Source organism: Puccinia triticina, chromosome 3A, assembly GCF_026914185.1.
Source record: "Puccinia triticina chromosome 3A, complete sequence".
NCBI classification, from domain to species: Eukaryota; Fungi; Basidiomycota; class Pucciniomycetes; order Pucciniales; family Pucciniaceae; genus Puccinia; species Puccinia triticina.
The window spans coordinates 6,379,036-6,406,247 of record NC_070560.1 but is presented as its reverse complement, the minus strand read 5'-3'; the positions used below and the strand labels follow the sequence as shown (position 1 = coordinate 6,406,247).

The 27,212-nt window shown below is 46.5% G+C and overlaps 6 protein-coding genes across 6 annotated transcripts; 4 read left to right on the top strand and 2 right to left on the bottom strand.

Annotated features, from left to right (window-relative positions):
• Window positions 1–2,755: 2,755 nt before the first annotated feature.
• PtA15_3A681 (uncharacterized protein) lies at window positions 2,756–4,240 on the top strand (the record flags this gene model as incomplete). The annotated part of the gene is made up of 1 exon (XM_053167673.1): window positions 2,756–4,240. One exon carries the CDS (start codon window positions 2,756–2,758, stop codon window positions 4,238–4,240), a length of 1,485 nt encoding a protein of 494 aa, XP_053018867.1.
• Window positions 4,241–13,424: 9,184 nt separating this feature from the next.
• Window positions 13,425–14,019, bottom strand: PtA15_3A680 (uncharacterized protein; the record flags this gene model as incomplete). Its single annotated transcript, XM_053167672.1, has 2 exons — window positions 13,425–13,454; window positions 13,603–14,019. 2 exons carry the CDS (start codon window positions 14,017–14,019, stop codon window positions 13,425–13,427), a joined length of 447 nt encoding a protein of 148 aa, XP_053018866.1.
• A 1,195-nt stretch (window positions 14,020–15,214) lies between these two features.
• Window positions 15,215–16,730, bottom strand: PtA15_3A679 (uncharacterized protein; the record flags this gene model as incomplete). The annotated part of the gene is made up of 4 exons (XM_053167670.1): window positions 15,215–15,222; window positions 15,287–15,676; window positions 15,772–16,340; window positions 16,510–16,730. The coding sequence occupies 4 exons, from the start codon at window positions 16,728–16,730 to the stop codon at window positions 15,215–15,217; spliced, it is 1,188 nt and encodes a 395-aa protein (XP_053018865.1).
• Window positions 16,731–16,977: 247 nt separating this feature from the next.
• Window positions 16,978–21,037, top strand: PtA15_3A678 (uncharacterized protein; the record flags this gene model as incomplete). The annotated part of the gene is made up of 10 exons (XM_053167669.1): window positions 16,978–17,866; window positions 17,962–18,273; window positions 18,387–18,832; window positions 18,905–19,007; window positions 19,075–19,499; window positions 19,589–20,046; window positions 20,158–20,416; window positions 20,511–20,616; window positions 20,727–20,853; window positions 20,986–21,037. The coding sequence occupies 10 exons, from the start codon at window positions 16,978–16,980 to the stop codon at window positions 21,035–21,037; spliced, it is 3,177 nt and encodes a 1,058-aa protein (XP_053018864.1).
• A 639-nt stretch (window positions 21,038–21,676) lies between these two features.
• PtA15_3A677 (uncharacterized protein) lies at window positions 21,677–22,968 on the top strand (the record flags this gene model as incomplete). Its single annotated transcript, XM_053167668.1, has 3 exons — window positions 21,677–22,133; window positions 22,228–22,760; window positions 22,891–22,968. 3 exons carry the CDS (start codon window positions 21,677–21,679, stop codon window positions 22,966–22,968), a joined length of 1,068 nt encoding a protein of 355 aa, XP_053018863.1.
• Window positions 22,969–24,711: 1,743 nt separating this feature from the next.
• PtA15_3A676 (uncharacterized protein) lies at window positions 24,712–26,084 on the top strand (the record flags this gene model as incomplete). The annotated part of the gene is made up of 5 exons (XM_053167667.1): window positions 24,712–24,814; window positions 24,912–25,389; window positions 25,470–25,601; window positions 25,683–25,995; window positions 26,073–26,084. The coding sequence occupies 5 exons, from the start codon at window positions 24,712–24,714 to the stop codon at window positions 26,082–26,084; spliced, it is 1,038 nt and encodes a 345-aa protein (XP_053018862.1).
• Between the last annotated feature and the right edge of the window lie 1,128 nt (window positions 26,085–27,212).

Genomic DNA, 27,212 nt, shown 5'->3' with positions numbered 1-27,212 from the left:
CAATTTACTTTCAAACAATTTTGGATGTGGTTGCCTATTAATTATATTCAACATCTCATGTGGATTTTTTTTATCCAGCTCTGGTTGCGCTTGATGGAAGCATCGATTAAATTGCACCAGTTGACTTTCCTGTCCTTGAGGTCTGGAAGCATTGCATCGTTATCTACTACATTGGACATAGATGCAGTCAAATGCAATAGGACCAGTTTGTCAGCCCGTTGAACAACAAAAAAGCCTTAGCAACTTCTGCTCCCTTTTTTGGTTAAAGTCAGCGGAAGTGAGTCAACTTATTAGGTATACGCAAACATGTTGACAAAATGTTGCTGACTGGTTTATTGTTTTCAGCTCCTGAAGCCCAAGTGACTTCGCCCCAGGAACTCACGACTCCACCAACAACTCCAGCTCAAACAGCACCTCGTCCTCCGACTGCGCCAGCTCCCACCCTGAAATCAACAACAATGGTACCGCCAATGCTAAGACCAAGTCAGCCTCTGTTCGGGCCGCTGCTGTGCCATCAATGGCTCTTTTTGCCATTGCCTTGTTGTTGGCTGTCATTGCTGGATGTCCCACTCAACACAAGTGTGGCGCTATGAGTACAACACATTTGATGTCCTATGTGTCCCACCCACTCTTTCCTTTTTTTTTTGATACCTTTCTTGTGTGACGCTCCCTTTCCAAAATAATCATGTTATTTCCCCCTATCACAAAGCCATGCCTGTGTTGAGATAATATTATGATATGAGAACATTAACCATTCATTCAATTGCATGACTCATGAGTTCTTCCATCCCAGAAATCCACGTGAGCTAAAAAGTGTATTGAACGCGCTAGAAAATTTCCTTTTTGTTTCCCATAGTTGGGCTACTCACCAAGCAGAAAACAAGTCAACACAAGTGAATCAAGGCTGAGGAGGAAAATGAAACAATATTGAAGTCAGTCACAAAAAAATTCAATAAAGATACTGGAATCAAATTGACAACAACTTCAGGACTGAAATACGGTCCAGAAAAACACGCCATTATCTGGCTACTTGAAAAACAACAACAATCAGTATTCCCTTCACCAAATTAAGAGTCTGCTCAGTCACATATTGTGATTCCAGGAATGCTTGGACAAATTTTTGAGCTGTGAGCTCAAAATCATGGAATCCTGACATTTGAGTTCAGGTTTTCAGCCTTCCTTCTGGGCAACAATAGGGGGCTGACATGTCAAGTTTGCAGCTGTGTTGGTCAGAAAACCAAAATTTTACCGGTGCTGTGGCTCAAAGGCCATAACTTTAGCCCACTGAAATCTTGAATTGTTCAAGCTTAAGCAAAATCACAATATGTTTCAGATTTTCCAAGGCTTTGACAAAACAACCTCTTCAAAAACCTGCCTGCAGTCTCAGAGTCATGGGCTGTTTGTAGTGGAGAGATTCAGCCCCTGTACATATTCATTTCAAAACTTTCTCTATGGCCCCTATGGAATCTGGTCCAGACCTCAATCTTTTCTTGTTTTTGAGGGCCCCATGTCAGTTCCATAAAGGTCCAACACTATAAATGTCAGGTCCAAAGCCTCAAGCTTCCATAAAACAATTCCTACTTGAATCCAATCCTTGGAAAAAATCCAGTTAGACTGACAGGGTGTCTTCAGAGTAACAGAGCTTGTGCCTGCGGTCCTTACCAACAAGCCTGATACAGAGCAGGCAAGCTATCAAAAAATTTCAAAGTTGTGTTTGAAATATAAATGTATAAGGCAATCCATGGCATATAAAATTTGACATCTGCATATGGATCTCTATCCATTTGAATTTAGTTATGGTGTTCAAAGTTGGTTTGCATATTTTTATGCATGCATAAATCATAAAATCATAAAATCTTTTTTGCAGGGGATATGACTGTCTGATTATGTAATACAAAATTTCCTCACCAAAATATTTTTATGATTTTATGATTTATGCATGCATAAAAATATGCAAACCAACTTTGAACACCTAAAGGCGGCGAAGCGGCCTCTGGACTCTAGTAGCCATAAACAACCCATCAGTTGACTCCTGGCCACTCTGCTCCCTTGGAGACACTTGAGTCTCATCAAGGTCCTTCCTTGACAATACTTGAGCCTCATTGGGCAAGTCAGACATCTTCAGATATTGCCTACTATTGGCTAAAGCCAATCTTCTTCTTTTTATCCTCCCTCCTCTTTTCATTTGGCATCAATTTTATCTTTTTGGGAAGTGCTGTGCTGGATTTTCACGTATTTACTCGCACAACCCGGGGCTTGAGTGCCTTAAGGGGGATATGGGCCCGTCTCAAGAAGTAGGAGTTGTAGGCGGGCCCTCATACTGGGGTAGGTATATCCTCGCGGACATAGTAGGAGACGTAGGTCATCGGTGGGCCTTGGGCGGTTTCGAGTTTCTTGAAACGAGTGGTGCGATGGGGCCTACCATAGCAGAAACGCGTGTTGCAAGCAAAACGCAATTTCCGAAGCTGCTGGATGATGGATGAACGACCCCTCGGAGTCGGACGACACCCAGGAAAATGAAGTCACTGGAAAAACATTCCGGCAGGCTCTAGAAGATTTTTTTGTGGAACGTGAGTTGCTACAAGCCTGTTGGCATTCGCAGCCAAGCCGCTTTGTTTCTCTAATCAACAGACGCAAAAGACTCAGACGCTTCCCCAAACGCAGATCTTGTAGATCCAAATCATCAAGCTGCCAAACTTCATTCCAATCCTCATCGCTGTTTATATCTCCTATGACAAGCAGGTCAAAAAAAAGAATGATTCGAATCATTGTTGCGTTACTATGGACTATCAATTGCCACGCAATGAATGAACCTCGGATGAATGCTCTGGAGAGATCTGCTTCTTTGCGGACTGCGGGACCACCGACGTTTGCAAGAGATGGAGCTCATTCCACCTCCTCTATACAGCTGGAAAATGGTCCAAGCCATCCCAATGCATGGGGATCCAACAGACAAGAACTTCAAGTTCCTCCTTCGAATTTTTTATCCCCTCGACTATATGAGCTGGATCGAGGAGCTCTCCAGCGTACCGCTCGTGCTTGCGATTCGATCCAATGCTACAGACTGCATGCCAGGCCAAGTGGAAATCCAGAGGATGATGTGTGGCCTAAACCAGGAGGATATCGTTTCATTCCCAGTTGGCCGATCCACGACGAAAGCCAGGATTGGACTCCAGGATCAAGCAGGATATTGCCACCGCAGGATAACATGATAGTGAAAGGAAAAGACTCGGATCCTGCAGAAATTCACACTTACAATAACCAGCAATCGACGCCGAGGCCTCGGAAATTTATCAAGCTGATGGGCGCTTTCATCGAGCCGGAAGAACAACCCAGTTCTTCTCTCGAAAGCAAACACAACAGTATCATCAATCAATCGCCCCCAAATTTGAGCTCCAGCCCCTCCTCGATGACAATCTCTAGTAGACACATCAATACAGTCAATAATCAAGAATCAGATAGGTTTTTGGTGAGCGAAGGCACAAGTGAGATGAGTCCCCTCTACCAGCTTCCTGCAAGCATTCTGCATCATTTTACAATGAATGATCCTCGTCATTTTCCCATCAACAATCGAGGACTGATACCTTCGGGGAAAGCCATGAATGCCGAGACTCGTAGTGGCGCTGGGAGCGAACAAATCTCTGGCCATGAGGAAGACGAATCGGCTCAATTATTAAAGTTTGACAGAGCGGCTTTTGCTTTTCCAACTCCACGCGGCAAAGACACAAAAAATTTAGACATCATCTTCAAAATGATTGACATACTGCAGCGCCAAAAACTAGTGATTTCAGAACATCAGTTTACTCATAACTATCATGGGTTTTTCAACAAAAACTATAATGAGACACCATCCTCAAATGCTGATAAAATTGAATCAAAGGCTAAAACTAGAGAAATCAGTCAGCGTAGGGAAGAATTGAAAAGTAAATCCACAGAAATCATTTTCAAAGACCAGAAGGTTTGGTGTACACATTGGCAGAAAAAAACAAACCTAGACATCCACTCTCTAGCCAAAGATACAGAAGCTAGTAAATCTCCAGAAATGCACAAATTGCTGATAGTATACTTATTTTATATTGAAATGATAAGTACAATCATCCCTAGAGAGCTAGATGCGGAATACAAAGTGGGAAGACAATTAGAAAATGGTGCATCTTTATTTGAAGAACTTGTGCTCGCCAGTACCTTTGCAGAAACACAAATCATGACCAGAGAAAATCTTCACGCTTTCAACAAATAAATTGAAAGCAATCTTGCTTCTGGACGATCCATTGATTTCTTTGCAAGTCTCTGGGTTTTGTTAAAGGAGTGGCTGAAATTATACAGGCAGGAACTTTTTCAGGGGCTTGCTAAAGGCAAAAATACTCGGCTTCTTACTACTACAAATTTCTTCAATAGTATTTTCTGCTATTCTATTAAGAACCTCTGCAATCAACTGAAGGGAAAATAATGTGTCTTCTTGTTTTCTTCTATTTTATAAAAAAAATGTGATCAATGCCAGGACAAATGAATCTTATTTTTTTTCTCCCTGGGGGTTTAGTTTATGAGAGCTTAGAGTATCTCTGGATAAATTTTGATTTGTGAGTCACTGAATTGTCTTGATATCAATTCCCTGGCAAGCTTCAGCAAATCAGCACACTCTTTTTATTCTGTGAGCTTCACAGAAAGAACCCAGGAGTTTCTTATGATAGCTGTTATCCCGACTCTATGAATGTAGCCCCTGGATAGATATGGGTGAAGATTTTTCCAAAATGAAGACACAGAAGATTTTTTTTAGTTGGTTCACTAAATTTGGAATAGCCAACCTCTAAATGAGAGCCGCTCATTTTGTGTGATAGATTAAAAACTGCCAAAAAAGGTCTAGTGAAGTTGGGTGGCACACACTGCGCGGCATTATAATGGGCTGCTATATGCGTGATTGGGTATGGTGGGGTTGTGTGCTGCATGAGTTTTCATAGAAAGAACCCTAACTTGAAACAAGTTCCCCCTGGTGGGAGGCTCTCTGTGGCTGGGCGCGAAGCGGCCCCGCCCGCAGGGAGGGACTTGTGCACAAAGTCAAAAATTTGGCTGAGAAAGAAATCTGGAGGAAAAATACTTAGCATCACCCAGCCTCCCCCTCAGCTCTTGTGGACCTGCCCCTGAGCCAAATTACACTTCTCAATCTCAGCTTTAAAATGGTGCTGGTATCATCTCCCCAATCCTTATAATTTTTGCTGTACTAATGTTTTAAAAAATAAAGCAAAAAATACAAAGAAATAAACTAAGGAATTACAACAGCACCCCCAAATAAAACTTCTTTATTTGCTAAAAAAATGGACGGAGAACCTACACATTGCTGATCTTGAAATTATTATCCCACACAGCCTTAATCTTTCAAAGAAGCTTGCAAAAGGTGTTTGAAGTCCACATTTTGCCTGCGCAGAACAAGAATTCCTCCTTGGGTTTCAGTCACCTCTCTTGATGGCTGCTGATGTAAATGGTGTGGAACTCCGACCGGTGCTGGGCCTTTGGCAGTTACTGGAAGGGAGATTTGCGCTGTGCGCTGCCTTTGCGGTGGTCCGGAAAGTGCGAGTGATCTGGGATTCAATTGATAGCTTAGGGAGGGGGGGGGGATTTTGAGTTGAGACGACGGGATTTAGATTCCCGTTGGCGGTAGTTATGTTATTTACAGAACTGGGGAAAGAAGCCGGCTAACTGAGTCAGAGGAGGGTTAAAGAAAGGAGGAATCTGGGAAAGGGATGAGAGTGGAGGAACTCTGAAAACTTGCGGAGACGGTTGGATCAATAGACTCAAGATTCTGATTTGGGTAACTGTGATATTGTGATGAGTGATCTGAGATGAAAATTTAGGCTCAGAAAAAGTCCCATGCCGCCCCATCATCTGAGCTCCGTGGTTGTGACATGCTGCGGGAAAGGTCATCATACACCTGCGCACCTCTGCGCGCACAACAACAAGCAGGAAAACAGAGAGACAAAACAAGGACCAAAGGAAACAACCCAAACCCTCCACACACCAACCCCTCCAACACGCGCATTTAAGGAGCAAAAAAAAACAGGTCAGAAAAAACTGAAGAAGAAAAAAAAAAAAAAGTTGTCCCGGCGCGCTCCGTGACTGAAGACCTGAGGGGGTTCTTGATCCTGATACGTCTTGAGGGTTCCGCCGCGCGCCCCGCGCTCTGATTGATCTTGAAGCTCCGTGGCTGGACATCTTGATGCCTGAAACTGGGGGAAATCCTCTATCCCGCAGGTGCCACAAAACTGGTCACCACAATGGTAATCAAGTAAGTGGAGAAGGGAGTATGTAGTATGTACTCCATTTGATGGCCATTTCCTTGGCAGGCATGTACAAGCACCAAGGATTCTGCCTGTTGGGAAGTAAGCATCCTTAGAGAGCATGTATGTGCAGTTAGTTGCCAGGGAGCAACCTTGGCGAGCATGCAGACTAGAAGGTGACTTCTGAGGAGCAATGTTCCCCCCCAGGCCCGGCGAGCCAAGACACCTTCTGTTGTCCGGCCAGCTGATACACTTTGCTGCCGTCTGCCTCAAGTAGCCTTCCTCGGCTAGCTGGTACGGACTGCTCCATAGTGAAATCCTTCCCGATGGGCAGGTGCTCACCAAAGAACACACATCCCGGTGTCAATGAGGTGTACCCACTGGCCAAGCCACGGATTCAGAAGGTGCAAGAACCCAAAAGTCTCTATGTAGTTAAGTTATTTTTACACTTTTGTGCTCATGGTAGATGATCAACCATTGCTGATTGTATCATTGCAACTGCCTCTCCTTTTGGAATTAGAGAAGTTTTCTTTGATTCCTCCAACCATCATGCCTTTTGAATATTGGATTCACAAACATACAGATATCTGCAGATCCTACACCTGTAGCCACTCAAATATTGCAAGGATATTCAATTGTGCATATTATCAGAAAATCCAAAGATGGATCTTCAGAACGATTTAATATCCTTCAGGATTCCTTTGAAATTCAAAACAGATTCCTTCAACCAGTTTTGGAGTTTATGCCTCAAAAACTTGGGTGATGGTGCCCATCAGTACCGCCAAAAAACTCTCCATTCAATTTTTCTTGTCCACATGTTGTTGAATTTTAAAATGTGTTTTTGTGTTTTTAGGATTGAAAATCCTTTGTTTGTCTGCCAGCCTGAAGACATTATTCATAAGCCTCTCCTATGGAGGTCCTCCAGGCAGGGTCCCCCAGACCCTTTGTTTGAGAGTCTTAGTTAATCTAGGAAAGAACCCAAGACTTCCTGATTATATTTGCTACATTCATCTACTGAATGTTGACACAGGTCCAGATACCATGACATGTTGGGCTGCCTTGGTCAACACACCCGCGGTCTTTTCCAGACATCCTGAGACGGTAATTGGGACCTCAAATTTCCCCCTGAGGGAGTTTTGGGTTCCAGTTATGTATGTACAGCACGGAATGGCAGGCGTTTTGGGATGAAGTTTCTATGTAAATACAAGGGTGATTGGTGTAAGTAGATCTGTACAGGTCTGGCATGCTCTACCAGATCTGCATGGTCTGTGCCGCCAGTACATACACACGGCTGATGCAAAAATAATAGTTTGCTCAAACCCTTACCCAACAGGCCAACACCACCAGAACCAAGATGCCCACCTGAATATCGGTTGACAAGCCTTCCTCTAGCTCTTCTTCCGCGAATTCATCCTCATCCGCTTCAAGAACATCTGGCAAACACAAAGACTCATGTAAGACAGAATCCCTTCAATCTTATTAAAGAACAATGCAAGACAGTTGTCTAATCTTTTTCTTTTCTTTTTACCACTTCAACCACTACCAGATATCCTGAGTGGGATATCCAGTAAACCCGCAGGCGGGTACCCGCCACACTTCAGCACATAATATGCGCTTGCAGGTACCCATTGCGCCTGTGCAGCTCCCTGCATGTATGTTTACTAAAATGGATCCCCTGGCACCCGCCATGATCGCCTGCAGGCGCATAGAATTATGTGCTGAAGTGTGACAGGTACCCGCCAGCAGGTGCCAAGTGCCATCTCTAACCCTGTATCCCAAAGCACAGTACGTAATAGGAGTGTTCCAAAGCACACTATGTTAGAGAGGAACATTGTAACATGGATACCTGCTGTTCTATTTGCCAAATCCAGCACCTCACACCGCACCCAGCACCACTTAGGGGGTACCGGCAATAATTTTGGCGGGTACCCCAGGTACCAATGGTGGGTAGTTGCAATAACTGTGAATCCTCTTCTTTGGTCTTCAATTCAAAATTAAGAACCAAATAAAATATTCTGTAAGCTAGATCAAGAAGTCAGAGCTCTCCTCTAAAAATTGGTGAAAGATTAGGTACCCCCTTTGGCAGTGATCTGGATACATATGTATCCAGAACCCCGGTAGGAGTCAATCAAGCTTGGCCAGGGAGTTCTCCCAGTAAGCTGGACAGATTCAGCTTACTGGGAGGATTCCTCTTGGCAAGCTGGATACAAATGTATCCAGCTCCCTGGGAGGATTCCTATTGGCCAGCTGGATACAAATGTATCCAGCTCCCTGGGAGGATTCCTCTTGGCAAGCTGGATACAAATGTATCCAGCTTCCTGGGAGGATTCCTGTATGGTGTTGCAAGCCCATCTGGGCACATACCCAACTCCCGCTTGGCCGAGTGCCTCCAGGGGTGAGGTATGTGCCCAGCGGGCTTGATTGGTCAGGTTGCGCTGGGGGAAGAGCTTGGTGTCAGGAAAGAAATGGCTCCACCAGGACTTGAACCCGGGTTGGGCTAACTCTAGGTGCCTGCTTTACCACTAAGCTACAAAGCCTGAGTTGCCAGATTCATAATCTAACACTTGGCACACAGCCAAGTCCCACTTGGCCAAGATCAAGCTCTGGGACAATGTGGGATCTGTGACTTGGCATGCAACACACCGATCATCAGATGCTGGCCCTCTTCTCTGCCTCAAAAGGGAAGAACAACATACCCTTGAGGAGGGGAAACGTTCTCCCTTCTCGACATCACACATTGGACATTGACAAGGGAGCTTTTCCTTCTCAATGGCTGGTCTGTAGGCTGGTAATTGGGGAGGGAAGACTCCCTTTGCAGTGGGTGATACTTGTATTGATCATCAAGAAGGGAGTCTTGCCTTCTTGATGACCGGTTTGTAGACTGACCATTAAGGAGGGAAACCTCTCTCCTTGATGGCCGGCACAGCGTTGGGTGTGCGTGGCACCCTTGCTTAAAATCAGCCCAGTGGGGCTTTGTGCCAAACCCCGCCCACTTTGCAATATGCCAAGAGGGGGTTGGGAGTGTTCCAGGCGGGCTTGAGGATTGGCCAAGCGGGCTTGAGGGTTGGCCATGTGCGCTTGGCCTTTTTTTGGCAAAACTTTGGTGAGTGCACAGACAGGCTTGCAACACCATATATGTGCTGCAATGTTTTCTAGGTGAACAGCAGATGTTTGCCTTCTTTTAGACTATTGTTCCTTTTTCTATCTTAGCTTGGGACAGGACAACTTGCAAATTGGTTCTCCTACTATTTTAGTGTATTTGGTTTGGTCCTTCTGTTCCTCTTTGACTGAGTCTATAGGGATAGGATATGGTATTAGATCTTCAACTAGATCAACATGTTACATGTCAGTCAGAAAAACCATCCACTTACGTTTGGGGATTGCCAATCTGGTCATTCTGTCTGCAAGATGGGATTTTCCTGCTTGAGTGGGTGGAAACTGCATGCATTGAAGGGATGTAATCATTTTTTTAGCCCTGCTGCAGCGGTTTGGACTGTGGTACAAGGTTTGCTTTGCTCACCTGTATCTGCAGTCTTTTGGGATCATTGCCTCTTTCTCAATTTATGGGATTGAGGCTGTTCACTTAGATGTGTAACTTCACACTTTTGAGTCTTACATTGGCTGAAGCCAAGAATATTTGGTCAGGAAGCAAGTAATCAGATGAAAAATATAATGATGTGATTATCAGAGTGGTAGATTCTTTCTTGATATTAGTATATGAGTAACATCATAAGTTTCAATTTCTACTGCACCCCACAGATGATAGATGAGCTGGACTTTTTTGTGTAGATGTGTAGATAGTTCAGGAAAAATATACTACATACACCAAATCAAACCAAAAGTTCTTTCTCTACTTTCTCTGTGCGCTAATTTGAGCTGCATCCAGTGAGATTTTTACCCTCACTGTCCCATCCTTGAGCCTTGTAATTGCTCATCTCATTCTTTTTTTCTGCTCACCAAAGTAAAAAATCCAAAAGGAGCTCTTGCAGTTGCTCAGGACCTCCTTTACTCCCTCCGGTGGAGAGACTAAACTGGGCCCCGGTGACTAAATTTGGTATAGTCCCCCAATATAGGGCCCGCGGTGGAGATGCTCTAAGCCTGGCAGAAGTGTGTCGTGAATTTCAAAGCTCTGACCAGGATGATTGATCTGTTCTTTGTACTTCTGTTGGCGACTTAAAATTAGATATATGGACTGTCCGTGCAACTTCGTCCAAACCTAGTGATTCTACCTATGCATGTTTACTATGCGGATCACAGGCAAAACCTGGTGAGGATACTGAAGGCCAGGGCAAGAGGGGACAGGCTTTGGCAGCCTGGTGGCCAGGGGACACCCATTTGATGGCGCGGGTCTCAGCCGCTTATGAAACTGCTCAACTTCCTTGCTCTCAGGATCACAACATTGGGGGTCCGAGATGAGCGGGTCCTGAGTCTGAATGTGTCAACTCTCCTCCTCAATGAAAATGTACTGCTTGTTCTTCAACCGTCGTTTTCGCCGCTTGATCCGTCGCCGCCGCCGCCGCTGAGTGTCCACATAGGTCTCTCTGATCTCTTCAATCAACTTAGCCATTGTGGCTTGCCGGTCGAAGCTCATCCACACTTAATGCAATCTTTTACACAGCTATAGACTTCAAGGATTACGCCGTTTGACAACTGAGACTACATAGACAGAGAAGTGCGGAATCATCAGTTTGTTGTTTGGTTGGAATAAACCGAGATAAGTAGTTTTCAAGGGGAACTGTGCAGAAGACAAACCTGTTCAGAGGATAAAAGTAATCCGGCGAGACGAGCAAGCCCCCGTCAAAGGTCTAGTAAGCCAAATGGTTTGACTAAGATCACCGATCTGGACATCAAGGGCGTCGACGACGCGGCTCTTCCAATTGAAGATGACTCAGTTAAGCGAGTAGTGGAACATCAAGTTGACGAGGACAGGTTGGGAGGCGGCCCATGGGCGAATGGCCCGGCGAATTGGTGCCGTAAGGCTGATCCACTGCTCAAAGTGCCCGGTCTGGCACGGGCTGAGGAGACGACGGGTGAACTCGTTCTGGTGGTCAAGGGAGAGTGAGAGACCGGGCCAGGCTTGAGTGACTCTTTGTGAGGGCTGTCTGACTGTCAAAAATGGTTTTGATGATAGTTAGCAAGCTTGTAGTACATTGGTAGGAGGCGGAGACAAGCAAGTACATAGCCTGTGGCCTGACTGTAAGATTGTCTGATGTATTTTGCGGGCCCACTGATAAGATATTCCTGGTATGTATCAATAGCAACGTTGGGCGGGAGTGGTGTTGGCGTCAAAGGGACATGGCGGTGGAGCCACAATGCCCTCAACAGGTCAAAGTCTAGGGTTGATTTCAGCATCAAGTAGCGCGCGTTGGACGTGTTGACCAGGATGGCCAGAAGATCCAAGCAGTAGCCAATGCCTTGCGGGTCACAAATACATCGGCGGTGTGGCAGTGGTGTTCTTGTTGAGGATACAGGCAAATGGAGTCAAGGGCAAGGCTTGAGACGAGCTTGCTGGTTGATGGCGTATAAAACGGGGTGCTCTTGTGTTCTGATAATCCCCAGGGCGTCCTCTGCCGCTGTACTTCCAGCGTGTGGTTTGTCCCCACCCCCTCCGCTGTTGCAGTTGCGCAGTTTGAGGGGCTAAACTTGTTGGTGCCCCTTTGCATAATGCCTTCAATGGGGGTCATCCTCTCACCTTTTTTTAACCCTGCTAGACAGGGATGGAAGGTGGGCCATGGTGCATCAGCTTGCTGAGGTTAGGTGGCTGGTTGCAGGTTGTTGTAAAACTGTGCTTTTTTGTTGATTTTGGCATTTTTAGAGGGAAAACCCTCCATGTTTTTTTCTGGAAGTTGCAGAGGGGAAACCCTTGAATTTTTTTTGTGATTTTGGAGATTTGTAGGGGAAACCCTTGAATTTTTGTTTTGTGATTCTGAGGCTTTAATAAACTTGGATCATAAAGGCCTTAAATTTGGCTTGAAAGTTTAGTAAAATCCAATTGTGAACCCCACTGAAATAAGCAGACAACTTAAAGGTTTTATTTATTAAAGTAAGCATGATATCTGTGAGTAAAGTTATAAATAAAAAAAATCTAATAATACCTTAAAGGCAGATCATGTCTGCCAGCTATCTAGGTAAGGGTTATGATAGAAACAACTGTGAAAGATATATTTGTACTACTTGTTAATCTTTATTGATTGATTGATGAAGACAGATGAGCTTATACAATCAATTAGGTTGTATTAGCTAGATTGTGTGAGACAAAGTAAATTAATATTTTGTTGTTGAGCAGAGAGCAAGAGATGATTATTCCTCTTCTGCCTCAATCAAGATTAGAATTGTTAACCCACTTCAAGTTTGAAAATTTTTGATGATCATTGATCATCATCAGCAACAATGATTTCACTGTGCAAAGAGTTCTTTGCTCTTTTACTGTTGCCAATTATCTGTTCCAAATCAGAACAGATTGAATCTGCAACACTCACATGAAATAAATCATTTCAGTGTTTCAACCTTGTGAGTTTGTACACTTTGTACAGCTCACCTAGGGCTCACAAGGAAATTTTGTGTAACTTCTGTGAAACTCACAAACCACACCCAATCACTCATATGGAGACATAATTGAACACTGTGAGTGTGAACCACACTACTTAAAGCTTTCAGTTTCTCAACCATGTTGTTATTGTGAGAATTTAGTGACTCACAAATAGCAACTTCCTTGTGGACACTCTGAGATTTACTAAACATAAACCACCAATGAGACAACAATAATCTTTCACTTTCTTGTAATTATGTAACACCATTTCATATATTTTTTTCTTCAAGCAGAATCATTTTTTATCTCCAATCTAGTGCCAAGGTTCTTGATAGAGTAGCAGAAAATATGATTAAAGAAAATTTTAGTAGTATCAAGCATGTTCCTTTCACCATTTTCTTGAATAAGCTGCTGACAGAGTTCATTCCTGTGTAGATTGAGCCACATCTCCAACAATATCCAAAGAGCAGAAAAAATTTGATGGGATCGTCCAGCAGAGACCTTTTCTCTAATTGCGGTTTTTAGATCTTTAGTTTTAGTTCTGTTTTTGTTCATGATTTGTGTTCCTACCAAGGTACCAGTCAGAAACAGGTCTTCAAATAAACTTGCTGCTTCATTCAGTCTTATTTGTACTTCTTCTTTTGCATTTGGGCCTTGAGGGATGATTGTACTTATCATTTCAACATAAAACAAGAATAGCAGAAGAAGTTTTTGCATTTTGAAAGATTCACTGTTTTCTGTATTTTGAGCTAAAGCTTCAATGTTTCTGTTTGTTTTCTTCTGCCAATGTGTACACCAAACCTTCTGGTATTGCAAGATGATTTCTAGAGCTTCTTGTTTACGTATTTCTCTGTGCCTAACCAGTAAATCCTCCGTATCAGTATTTGATTCTGGTTTCTTGCTACGGGAAGGGATGTTTCTGAAATATTCGTGATATTTTCGAGTATACTGAAATTCTGTCATCACTAGTGTTTTGACCCGCAGTTTGTCAATCATTTCAGAGATGATTTCTAGATTTATTGTGTCTCTGCTGCTCGATTTCGACAATAAGGCAAAAGCTGTTATATCAAACTCTAATAATTCTGCTGATGTGTCTTCCTCATGTACAGGGATCCGTTCGATTCTGGCGCCACGACGAGGCTCGGAATACATCACTTTTCCCAAAGGTGTCTTCGCGAGCCCTTGATTATTGATGAGAAAATCACGAGGATTATTCATTGTGAACTGATGCGGAACGCTTGCATGAAGCTGGTAGGAAGTACTCGTCTCATAGGTCCGTTCGTTCACTAAGATCCTATCTAGATCGAGCTCAAGACGTGGAAACTCATGAAGCGGCGCAAAATAAATCACAGGGACTTCGATGTCTTGGGCGAGCGTGGGTGCGTTCATTCACACATCATCCAGCCACTTCGGAAATCGCGTTTTGCTTGCAACACGCGTTCCTATTGCAATACTCGTTTCAAGACTGTTGAAACCAGTAACAACTTGGAGGTCTTTATCTCGATATCTTTGTTCTTTATTTATCATTTACTGTACAAGGTTATTTCTCACTAGAGTTTCTACGTGATTAAACTTCCCCTCTCGCTTATGCTAGGCTATCTTGCCACTTGAGATAGGCCCACAAAGCCCCCAGAGTATGATAGCCCACCCTAGTACGTCTCCTTAATACTAACTCTCAGGAATATATCGACAAGGATACATACATATATCCGCCGACGCCCAGTACGAGGGCCCACCTGGGCCCACTTGCTCTCCTACTTGTTAAAACGGGCGATGAGGGATGTCCCAAACGCCAGACCCTGGAAATGCCCTAAGGCTAAGCCCCACGTGATGTACCCCCATTTCTTCAATCTGATACTGAGAGCCCTAGTTGGCCTCAGTTTTAGAGCTGATGAAGCAATATGGTGGGACAGATGTGTGGAATGGGGGGGGGGAGGAGTCCTGGGACTTTTCCCGATTAGCCTTCATAAGAGCACAAGCCAGAAGTGTATCTTGCGCCTGAACGGCTCGTACCAAGCCTTTGACGGCCAAGCCTAGTTCTTTTTCAATTCTTTGGTTTGTTAAATCTCGTCACCCCCTCATTACCATCGTTGTACTTCACTAGCTGGCTGTTAGAATGCATATAGAACAAGGAAAGCAAAATAAAAAAGCCTCTTAACACTATCTCCTGCCCCCCCCCCTTCCTCAGTTATGCTATGACCCGTGGTTTCGGGCGGACAAGAGGGTCAATATGATGCCCCGCACCCAGGGGTCACGCCTTGGAGTCAGGCTCTGGGGCATCAGCTCGGGTCACAGCCTTAAGATTCAAAATGGCGCCAATAATCACCTCAAAACGAATAGGTCCGAATTGAATAACTAACAATTGGACAGTGCAATATTCTTTCCTTTTTTTCCTTCTTGGCGGGGGCCGGGTTTAATTAGCTGAGCGAGTGAAGTGGAAATCAGTAAGGTGTCAAACACGGGTTGATAAGTGACAGAGACCTACACGGGCGAGAAGGTGGGCAAGAGGGGTCGATGAGATTCTCGGAGCCGTCTGCGCCAAAGATAAATCTGACGGTCACATCATCCCTGCCGAGCCATTCTTTACTATCGGAGTGGAGCTCTTCAATCTCCTGGGCCATCATTGCACCTCCGGCGACCATTCTCGGGGCAGGTTCACAGCCGGAGGATTCGCGCCGTTGGTTCTCAATCTCTCGGAGCTTGATCTTCAGTCCGGTGAGGTCGCTCGCCCCTGGAATCGGACTGGCAGTCGAGCTTGGGATCCCAAGCGCACTGGATTTCATCCCTTTCGCCTCCGAGGGCGAAGAGGGCGATTGGTTTGATTTGAGCGCCGAGGAAAGTGAGATCAGAAGATCTAAAATCTGATGACAGACTTCTACAGAAATGGATATGGAGGAAAAGAAGTATCAATCAAAAAGCTAGCGCGTTCCAACAACAACAACAACAACAAAAACCCAAGAGATGAAAAACCTTCAATGTCCTCAATATCTGCCTCATAGGGCACGTTCCAGTTGGGTTCGAATTTGGTCTGATCTTCTTCTTGAGGGTTAAGTTGGACGAAGGAGGCGAGATAGAGACACGAGAGGGAGATCAGATGAGGGGGGTAGGTGAGGCCGACGAGGGTGCGGTGAGAGTCGATTGCCAATCGAAAGCTGAGTTGAATATGATGTCTGGATAACTCAAGCCTGCGGCCGATTCCGATCAGATAGCCGAACACGTCTCGCCCACCAGCTGGTTTACCAGATCCGAAGTCGAAGCAAACTGATTCGAGCAACAGCCTCTCGATCCCGGACAATCGGTGCCTTTCAGCCTCGATGATACTCGGCTCTGGCTCCCCCAATCCGTTCCCGCCCTCTTGGATGTTCCGAACCAACCAGGCGGCCAATTGAATCTCCCTCAGTTTCTTCAAGGTGTCTTCCAGCTTTGACGCAAGCCATACTGATGCTATCGATACGTCGTGCAGGTTGAATTCTGAAAATGGAAAGAATAGATGGAATCTATGGTAGAGCAGTAGAGCCGATCCGATCGTCCGTCTGGGACTGAAGAAAAGGCCGATATCAAATCATTCGCAAGTGTGAATGGATAGGGTAAAGAAAGCTGTTGTCAGTTACCATACAGCCAATCGAGAGAAGAAACAGAAGATAGATTTTTAGTATGAACTTTGTGACGTGGTGACATATAGCTGAGGAGGGAGGGAGGGAAGCGTACAAACCGAGACGACTGCCGATCTTATCGATGAACACGCAGGCCTGCTGGCGGATAGCTTCGACCCTGGCGGGCACCAGCTTGGCGGATTGCTTGCGGAGCATCTCGTCGACCTCGGCCAGGCTGAAATAGGCCCGATATCGCTTGATGATGCTCAGCGAGTGCGTATGGCCGGCGAGCCCGTTCATCTGTGCAGCTGGTGGCCGCTGCCCGCTCTGGTCCATGTCTTGCGTGCTGGGTCTGCTTCGAGGTGGATGTGGTTGAGGGTGGATAGTCGCAGCAGCCTTTTCTCGCGGGAGGGTGGTCTCCAGCCGGGCCATGTCACAGCAGCCAGCCTCCCACGGCCACCACTCATCAAGAACCACCACGACTCCCGAACACTCGTCCTCGCACCCTTCTACACGCGTTGGAGCCATGAATCCCTCTCAGCTCCGGCAATGGGTCAGCGACAGCATCTTGAGGCTGTTCGAAATGTCCGACAGCGTGATGGTGGAGTACATGATCAAGACTGCCACAACAGCCCCCTCAGCAAGCTCGCTGCTCGCCTCGTTGATGTCCGTCGGGCTCAGTTCTTCTCCAGAGGCCGACTACTTCGTCAACGAGCTCTTCAAGCGTGTCCCTCGGGCCTCTTCATCATCCGCTGCGACTACCGCTTCCTCCAAGAAACAGGCTCAGGAGAACAGCAGGAAGAAGGCCGAGCTGGAGGCGAAGGCTTTGCAGAAGCAAAAGTTTGGCCTCCTGATCGACGATGCTCCCGATGACTCGACAGTTGAGATTAAGAAGGGAAGGAAAGAGAAGGGCACCTTGAAAAGCAAGACGACCAATGCCAAGGACGGATGGGAGAGCGATGAGGAAGAACGGGCTGCCAAGAGACAACGATGGGCCGAAGGAGCGCAGCGGAGGGGGGATCAGGATCTAGACCACTCACAAGAAGAACCAACAGAAACAGAGGCCGAACGGATCGAACGAGAACGGCTCCAGGATGCCAAGGAGAGAGATGAATTCGCAGAAAGACTCAAGGCGAAAGACCGTGACAAGACTAAGAAGATAGTCGAAGATAAAACCTCTAAACTCACCCCCGATCAAATCCGTCGCCGGAACTTAGAAAACGATGAGGAGGCTAGGAAGATGGCGATGCCCGAGGTCAGGAAGAGAGCCAGACAAGAATATCTGAGCAAACGTGAACTACAACAGATCGAACTACTCAAACAAGAAATATTGGATGAAGAGGCTGATTTCAAAGGGGTCGTCATGACCCAGCGAGAGATTCGAGAGTTGAACAAAAAGAAAGAGGTCTTACGTCTAGCTCAGGAGAGGATGGGTATCGATGATGGTTACGATGGCTACGTGATGCCCGAAGGTAATTGCTCGGGATCGCATCTTTTGATGTTCTTTTTTTTTTTTTTTTGCAATTATCAAGCTAGTTAGCTGACTTGAAAAAATCTTGCGGTCTAGATTATATAACTGAACAGGGAAGACTGGATAAAAAGAAGAAGCACGACGCCTTATATAAACGATACGAAGAGAGTAAGAGACCAGCTGATGAGTTCGTAACCGATGTGGACCGTTATGAGGCCATTCAGACTCAAAACGCCACCGCCACTTTTGGCGCGATGGATCGATCGGTGCAAGCCGAGGATTACGAATATGTTTTCGATGAGAGCGCTACAATAGCTTTCCTAGTGGACCAAGACAGCCGGATCGGGGGTACATTGAGTGCGAAAGACGCTGCTCTCCAAGCTCAGATCGATGCCGCGGAACGTCGAGGTATGTATTAGATGTGCTTGCTTAGCTTTTTTTCTCTTTTTTTTTATCAGGTTGAACGTGATACCCAGTTGATTTGTTTCAAATTTAATTTTGTTGATTGTCAATGTTTAAAGCAAAGTCAATCGATGAAGTTCGAAAGTCACTTCCAGTCTACGAATGGAGGGAAAAGCTACTCCAAGCAGTCTCAGAATATCAAGTCCTGATCGTCGTTGGAGAGACGGGGTCAGGGAAGACCACTCAACTCCCTCAGTATTTGCACGAGGCGGGTTATACCAAGGATGGAGGGAAGATCGGCTGCACTCAACCTCGACGAGTTGCGGCTATGTCAGTAGCAGCTCGAGTGGCCGATGAAATGGGCGTCCGAGTAGGAGATGCTGTCGGCTACTCGATTCGGTTTGAAGATTGTACTTCGCCCAAGACCGTCATCAAATATATGACCGACGGAATGTTGCTCAGGGAGTTTATGACGGAACCCGATCTAGCTGGCTATAGCGCCATGATTATCGATGAAGCTCATGAACGTACACTGAGTACAGATATTTTATTGGGCTTGGTTAAGGTGAGTGCCCGAAAGGAAGTTAAAAAAAAAAAACCTCTGAAGGTACTGATTATATTTGTGTTTTCCCGGCAGGACATTGCTCGCTTCAGGCCCGACTTCCGGCTGTTAATCTCCAGTGCGACTATGAATGCCGCGAAATTCTCAGAATATTTTGATGATGCTCCAATCTTCAATAGTCCGTGCCCTTGTTCATTCACCGTAACTACCGGGAACGGCTGATGCTGACTGAGATTCCTTCGCAGTCCCGGGAAGAATGTATCCGGTGGATATCTTATATACACCCAACCCAGAGGCAAACTACCTCCATGCGGCAGTCACGACTATCTTCCAAATCCATACCACCCAACCCAAGGGCGATATCCTTGTATTCTTTACCGGCCAAGATGAGATCGAAGCAGCACAAGAGAACCTGGAGGAAACAGCGAGGGCCTTGGGAAATAAAATAGGGGAATTGATGATCTGTCCGATTTACGCTAATCTGCCCACCGAGATGCAGGCCAAGATCTTTGAGCCGACACCTGATAGAGCTCGCAAAGTCGTCCTGGCAACGAATATCGCCGAAACTTCTATTACTATCGATGGTGTCGTTTATGTCATTGATCCCGGTTTTGTCAAACAGAACTCTTATAATCCTCGTACCGGTATGGAATCCTTGGTCGTTGTTCCTGTTGGTCGTCACTCTTTTCCATCTTGTTATATTCTCGTTTCTGTTTCTCAACCTGACATGGCTTTGATTGGGGTTTCTTTATTGATTAGTGTTCACGTGCGGCCGCAAACCAACGTGCTGGTCGGGCGGGGCGAGTAGCCCCAGGAAAATGCTTCAGACTGTACACGAAGTCAGCCTACATGAAGGAGTTAGACGAAGACACCGTTCCGGAGATCCAGAGAACCAACTTGGCCAACGTAGTTCTACTCCTGAAGTCATTAGGAATCAACGACTTGATCGGATTCGACTTCTTGGATCCACCACCCGGTGATACCCTGATACGAGCTCTAGATCTTCTTTATGCCCTGGGAGCGTTCAACGACCGAGGTGAACTGACTAAAATCGGCAGGAAGATGGCCGAGTTTCCAATGGATCCAATGCTGTCAAAGGCCATCCTTGAGAGCGAAAAACATCATTGCACAGAAGAAGTTTTGTCGATCGTTTCAATGCTTTCTGAAAGTAGTTCTCTCTTCTATCGGCCCAAGGATAAGAAGATGCATGCAGATCGGTAAATACTAATTTCCCCTTGTGCACTCCACATTACCCATGAAAAAAGTGCCTGACCATTATTCCACATCCCGACACTTCCGAATATCTATCTACCGTTTGAGGATTTTAGGGCCCGATTGAATTTTGTACAACCTGGCGGGGACCATTTTACACTATTGAACGTGTTTGAACAATGGAAAGAGACGAACTGGTCGATTTCCTGGTCGTACGAAAATTATGTGCAAATCAAGTGCCTGAATCGAGTGCGAGACATCCGAGATCAACTGTCGAGTCTCTGTGAACGGGTGGAGATCGTACCTGAATCTAACTCGAGTGGGTCTATCGAGCCGATCCAGAAGAGCTTACTCGGCGGTTATTTCATGAATACTGTCCGTCTCCTTCCTTTTATGTATTCGAATTCTTGCGCGTATTTTTTTCATTTTGTTGATGCCAATTTCTGATCAAATTGTTTTGATTGGTTAGGCACGGCTCGGGAAGGGAGGAGACTCGTACCGGACATTGAAATCCAACCAATCAGTTTACATCCACCCATCGTCTAGTTGTTTCAAGACACAACCTCCACCACGAAGTACGTTTTACAGTCCCTCCTCTGCGATTTCATTTCTCTTCTGAAAGATTTAACACCTCATCTGACTGATCCCACCATTCTCTCATACTTCCATCGCCCGCCAAAAAAAGTGATTCTGTTTTATGAATTGGTCTTGACTAGTAAAGAATATGCTCGACAAGTCATGCAGATCGACAAACCTGAATGGCTTCTACAAGCCGCCCCCCACTTCTTCAAACCTGCTGATCTGGAGATTTTGTAAGTTTTTTCTTTTCTTTCTTGACGCCTTCCGATTCCAAATATCTTTTCGGGTCATCACAATCAAACAATAGTCGACCTTTTTCTATCTTATCACTATATGCTGATTTTGATATTCATGTCGATGTCTAGTGGAAAGAAGAAGCTCCCAAAACAAATTCAAGTGCGTAAGGCTGACGAATGATTCAAAGGTAATAACCTACAATCGAACTCCAACTGGAACTCCATCATATCTCAATGTAATGAAAGACACATCGTTCTTCTCCACAACACAAAACAAAAGAAAGTATACATGGCAGAGGTGTCATCCCCAAGATGAGATTACGTTCGCAACTTGCCACTGTACCAACAAAGCATTTTTTTTCTTGTATTCCAGTTTAGTTTAGTTGTTGATGGTGTTGTGAGTGGGATGTGAGATAAGGGAAGGAAGCAGACATAAATATGTAGAACTGTTCTTATAAATACTTACATTGGAGTGGGCACTGTGTGACTTCGTTGGGCAAGCCCTGACTTATCAAGTGGAAAGGATGCTTCTTTGCTTTCTTGGATCTGCCAGCGCCTTGTCTGTAGCCCAGCGACCACCATCATCATCGCCACATGAAGGGGAGTTCCATTCCAAACAGACAGTCGACAGTACAGAGCAGATGAGGATGATTGGATTGGTTTCAGGTAAAACGAGCGACTGTCTACATACCCAGCTCGAAGCAGCCCATCCATCCCAACCACAACCAACTGGCCACCCAATCATCGAGAATCGGCCGATACATAAACAGCTCGCATTCCAGCCAGACTCGCTCGAAGCAACAACCCTCAGCACAGCACCATGGCTAGCGATCCAGCCCTGAGTCGACGACTGAGACGTGTCAAACATATCATACTGGTCCTCTCAGGCAAGGGCGGAGTGGGAAAGTCATCGGTCTCAGTCCAACTAGCGCTATCACTCCTCAACCGATCCAAGGATGCCAAGGTCGGCCTGCTGGATATCGATCTCACCGGACCATCGATCCCCCGGATGCTCGGCCTCGAAGGCCGCTCGGTCTTGCAGTCCACCGACGGCTGGGTGCCTGTCCAGACCACCTTCAACGAGCCTTCTTCCGACCCCGGAAACCTCTCGTCTGCTGACCAGCAAACATTGAAATGTATGAGCATCGGCTTCCTGCTCAACAACCCACGAGATAGCGTCGTCTGGAGGGGCCCTAAAAAGAATGCGATGATCCGCCAGTTCTTGGTCGATGTCAGTTGGGGAGAGTTAGACTGGCTCATTATCGACACCCCACCAGGTCCGTCCTCTCCTCTTCCCCCGTCTTGTTTCTCATCCAACATAACACGGCAATATTGAGAGCCTCTATTTCCATTTTTTCTTTTTTGGCTTAGGCACATCCGACGAGCACATCTCTCTCTTAGAGCAGCTTTCGCCCCTTCTGACCCACCAAGCCACACCGTCACCAGCCCCTGGGGAGATCCTCCCAAGCCTCTCGTCAGTCCTAGTCACGACTCCGCAAGCAGTATCTCTCCTAGACGTGTCGAAAGAGTACGATTTCACGAAGAAGACCGGGCTGAGGGTCGTCGGCTTGGTCGAAAACATGAGCGGCTTCCTCTGTCCACATTGCGACGAGATCCAGAACATCTTCGGGAGCGGCGGCGGCCTCAGCTTCTGCGAGAAAGTCTCGAGCCAAGCCGGGCCCCTCGATCAGCAACCTCAACCACTAACGTTCCTCGGCAAAATCCCGATCGATGTCGACTTTATGAAACTCATGGACCAGGCTACCGACCCCAATAATCAGCCACTTCCCCCCTCTGATCCTACGACTCCCTCCTCTTCCCCTGTTAACACTAACTCTCTCCTCATCAGCCGCTACTTCGAAACCAGAACCTCGAAGATCTTTGCCGAGATCTCTGAACGCATCGTTTATTCAATCATCACCGGATCATCATCATCATCCATCTAACTCTCCTCCATATCATCGTGCCCACTGCGTTTGTTTGGCTAGAAAATGGGACATTGTAATCATTTCCTCTCATTGATGTATGTATCAGTACATTCTTTGGAACCGCAACCCCCCCAAAAAACATGGAAGACAAGCCCGAAGGATATCAACACGAGAACACAACTAAAATGAGAGAAAGGCTACATATGAGGGAGGCGTAGACAGTTCTCTATCCATCTATTTTGACCTTAAGATGTGTGGCCTGAAAGCACTTCGTTTTTCTAGTTGAATGATAGCTCAACTCATGTATATACTGTTTACTTCAGCAATCAGAATGGGTTCTTGCATACCTTTTTGGGATTCCTTCATGGGGGTGAGCTGCATATAGACCATAGATGTGAGTAATTCAGTGTTTTTATTCAACCAATCGAAACTCAACCTTACTGTTGGGGCTTCGATCTTCAGCTATCAGTTGATGCATGAGTGACCACACGCGCTGGCCACGTGCAAGACCAATTGTTGTTTCATCAATTCAGAAGGGGATGTTCAGCCACAATCAAATTTCCTCCCAGTGTGTAATGGAGAAGATGAGTAGAGCCGCCCTCACCCAGAAACCTGCCCAAGATTGCCATGAAGTTTTGTGGGGAGAATAGTTTAACCCAGCCTTTCTTTTGAGGATCTTGATTTTTTTATGTAGCTTGAGTGTTACATATTTATGTAGGTCTTGCCACTTGGCTGTCCAACCCAACTTGACTCATTCCCACCCTCCCCGGGGCCCCTGCAATTACAGGCGGCAAGTTACAGTCCCACCCATACTTATTTCTGGCATTTGTTTTTCCCCCTTTAGAATGTGTACAGGGTGTGTGTTTAGATCAGTTCTCAAGGCACTTGCTATGCGTCTATGTATGTAGACTCTTCTTGTGGGCATAGATATATGCACTGGTCTTTCAGGGTTTAATAACCAGATTGTGGCCTTACAAAGAACAGAGTTTTGCCTAGAACCGCCCAGTTGTTGGGGAGAAGCTTCTCTCTTGATTGATTGATCAGAAACATGTCAAGCGTCTGTAAAGTTGACAGTTTTTTTTTTCTTCTTTGTTTTTTTTTTTTTCTTTTTTTCGAAGGGGATCATAAGAAGATCGTCATGTATGTTTGATACTGGGTGGTCCACAGTTCGTGCTTTCTTACAATCGTTTATCCTTAAGGCCGAGTGGATTGAATTGATGCGAGAGCATCGGTCTGAGGCTCTGAGCCGAATGATACAAACACTTTCGATTGTAGCAGTTGCACATGTGTGCGAGATGCGTGCTCCGTTCGGCTTGAGCCTTGCAGACTTGCCAGACTTGCAGACTTCGAGACCCCCCCCCCCGTCTTGCTTCGATCTGTCCTCCATAAAGTACACTATCTGGAAACATGAATATGTATTTAGGTTGCTCGAGCTGGCGTGATCGGTATTAAAGCTTCCGAGATGACCATGAGCTTGGCAAATGTGCGATTGATTGCAAGTGGGCAGAAATGTGTATTTCTGGCTGGGTGTGTGTATGGGGTTGTGGAGGTGTGCAAGTCCATAGATGCGATATATAACCTTGTTTTATGTGTTTAAGTGGCTGGCCCAGACTGGCTTTATGTAAATATATTTTGTTTTTATTTCTATTTTAATTTGGCTGGCCTTGCCTGGGATTTCCAACCCGCCAGCTGCTGTCTCTGCCTGCCGCCTGCTGGAGCTGACTTGCCTTTCCTCACCAGCCACCCCCATACACCCACCCCCCACCCCCACCCCCATCCCCAGCGACCACTTAGTATTCCCCCACATCTCTTACCCACCACCCCAGCCGAACCAGCCCGCCAACCAACCGAACCCAACCCACCCTAGCCCCCACCGGCCCTCCCCCGCCCTCATCCGGCCCCTCTTAGCTTCCGAACACTACCCATCATGTCCACCGACATCCAGGAAAAGATCGCCGCCGCTCGTCGGGAGGCCGAGACACTCAAGGAGAAAATCCGTGCGAAACGCGACCAGCTGGCCGACACCACCCGTACGTCCCATACACAGCATCGCAAGCCTCGATGTTCACTCAACTGGTGTTTTTTTTTTTCTGCTGTTCTTGTTCGTTCATCCGCTCGCTCCTACAGTCCGGGCCATGGCTGCCGAAATCGACCCTCTGCCCCGGATCCCCATCAAGCCCCGGCGAACCCTGAAGGGCCATCTGGCCAAGATCTACGCCATGCACTGGGCCCAAGACCAACGCCACCTCGTCTCGGCATCCCAGGACGGCAAGCTGATCGTCTGGGATGCGTATACGACCAACAAGGTCCATGCCATCCCGCTGCGCTCCTCGTGGGTCATGACCTGTGCCTACGCCCCCTCCGGCAACTTTGTTGCCTGCGGCGGCCTCGACAATATCTGCTCGATCTACAACCTCCGCTCCAAGGAGGGATCCGTCCGAGTGGCCCGTGAGCTCAGCGCACACACCGGCTATCTGTCCTGCTGCCGATTCTTGAACGACCGCCAAATCCTCACCTCGTCTGGAGACATGTCGTGTATGCTTTGGGATATCGAGGCGGGCGTCCGAGTCGTCGAATTCAACGACCACTCCGGCGATGTCATGAGGTCGGTCTACCCTTCCGCCCGACCAACCGTCTGATCCGCTTGGATCGCTCTTGCTGATTGTTTTTACTGATTCTGCTCAGTCTCTCGCTCGGTCCTAACCTGAATACCTTTGTCTCCGGGGCATGCGACGCAACTGCCAAGGTATGGGATGTCCGGACAGGAAAGGTCGTCCAGTCCTTCGTAGGCCACGAATCGGACATCAATGCTGTATGGTAAGCCTCCCCTTTTTTTTTACCCGGTCCGACTGCCTCAATCCTAAAGTTCATCATATTTGCTTGTCTACCACGATCCAGCTTCTTTCCCAATGGGGATGCATTTGCGACGGGCTCGGACGATGCCTCGTGCCGGCTGTTCGACCTGAGGGCCGACCGCGAGCTGAATCAGTACACACACGACAACGTGCTCTGCGGGATCACCTCGGTGGCCTTCTCCGCCTCGGGCCGGATCCTCTTCGCAGGCTACGACGACTTCAACTGCAACGTCTGGGACACGCTGAAGGGCGAACGAGTCGGCGTTCTGGCCGGCCATGAGAACCGCGTCAGCTGTCTCGGCGTCTCGTCTGACGGAATGGCGCTCTGTACCGGCAGCTGGGATAGCATGCTCAAGGTCTGCACTTCTTCTCATCTCCTGCCCGCCTTGTCTTGCTCATCTCGCTCCTTCTCGTGGTGCTCGCATCTGTCTAGGTCTGGGCATGAACGAACACATCCGCATTCAACCCCCACCGCTTACAACCGCACAGAACCAGCCCACCCCACCGCCTCGTCGATCCAAGAAAGCCTTGCCGACCCAGCTCCTCCTCCGCTCGGTTATTTTTTCCTTTTACCACACACGCACACAGTGTCTTTCCAGGCTTTGTCCATCCCTCTCCGCCCACCAACCACCCGCCTTGAGTTTTTCCTTTCTTCATTCTCCTTACCTTCCGCACGCACTCGCGACTTCTTTTTGAGGTGCACCGACCAACCACACCCTCTCTCTCACTCCTCGCCTTCATGACCTCGAAAAAAATGCAATCACCCCTCTCTTCATTTGTGGTCCTATGAACACTCAAGAACACGCATACAAAAACACCACCAAAAAAACACCCAAAAAAAAAACACAGACAAACAGATTCAAAGAACAGGTCCCTTTCCTATTTATATACCTCGAGCGCACACCGTCAGTGCTTTTTACTTAGATCATGTTTCTCTCGCTTGGTCGTACCCTGGGTCCATTGTTGTTATGTATTGTTTGTGTGTGTGTTACAAGGGTTGTCTTTTATTGTGGCGTTTACGAGGAAAGCTGTCTTCTTCTTCTTTATGTCTTCGTTGTCTTCACGCTCCTCTGAATCTTGCTCCACCCGTCCCTCCTTTGTCTCGCTTTTTGTCTCCCCCTTCTTTCTGAGCCTTTGACTACTCCCTCTCACAACCTTGTTCTCTCACTTCGTCTACTATCCTTATCCTATCACCCTGTCTCCAGCCGCCTCCTGCTCCTGCGCGCCTCCTTCTTTCTTCTTTGCTTTGGTGTGATTCTATCTCCCTTCCCTTCCTTCTTTGCTTCCTTAGATTATTTATTAGTTCTTTTTTCCTCTTTCATTTGGTTCTTTTCAATTGATTTAATACACACTTTTTTAACCACCAAAAACATTTTTTTTACTTCTTCCGTTTTTTTGTAATATGTTTCCTATTATTATTCTTCAATCCTTGCATATCAATGGTTCAGTCTTCCTTTGTTGGGACAATTTTTTGTTCACTCATTTTTCTAGGAGAGTTTGTGAGGACCCAGTCCTCTCTATGGGGGGAACACAGCAGCCAAAATTCCTTTTTGTTTTATTGAAAAATTCATGC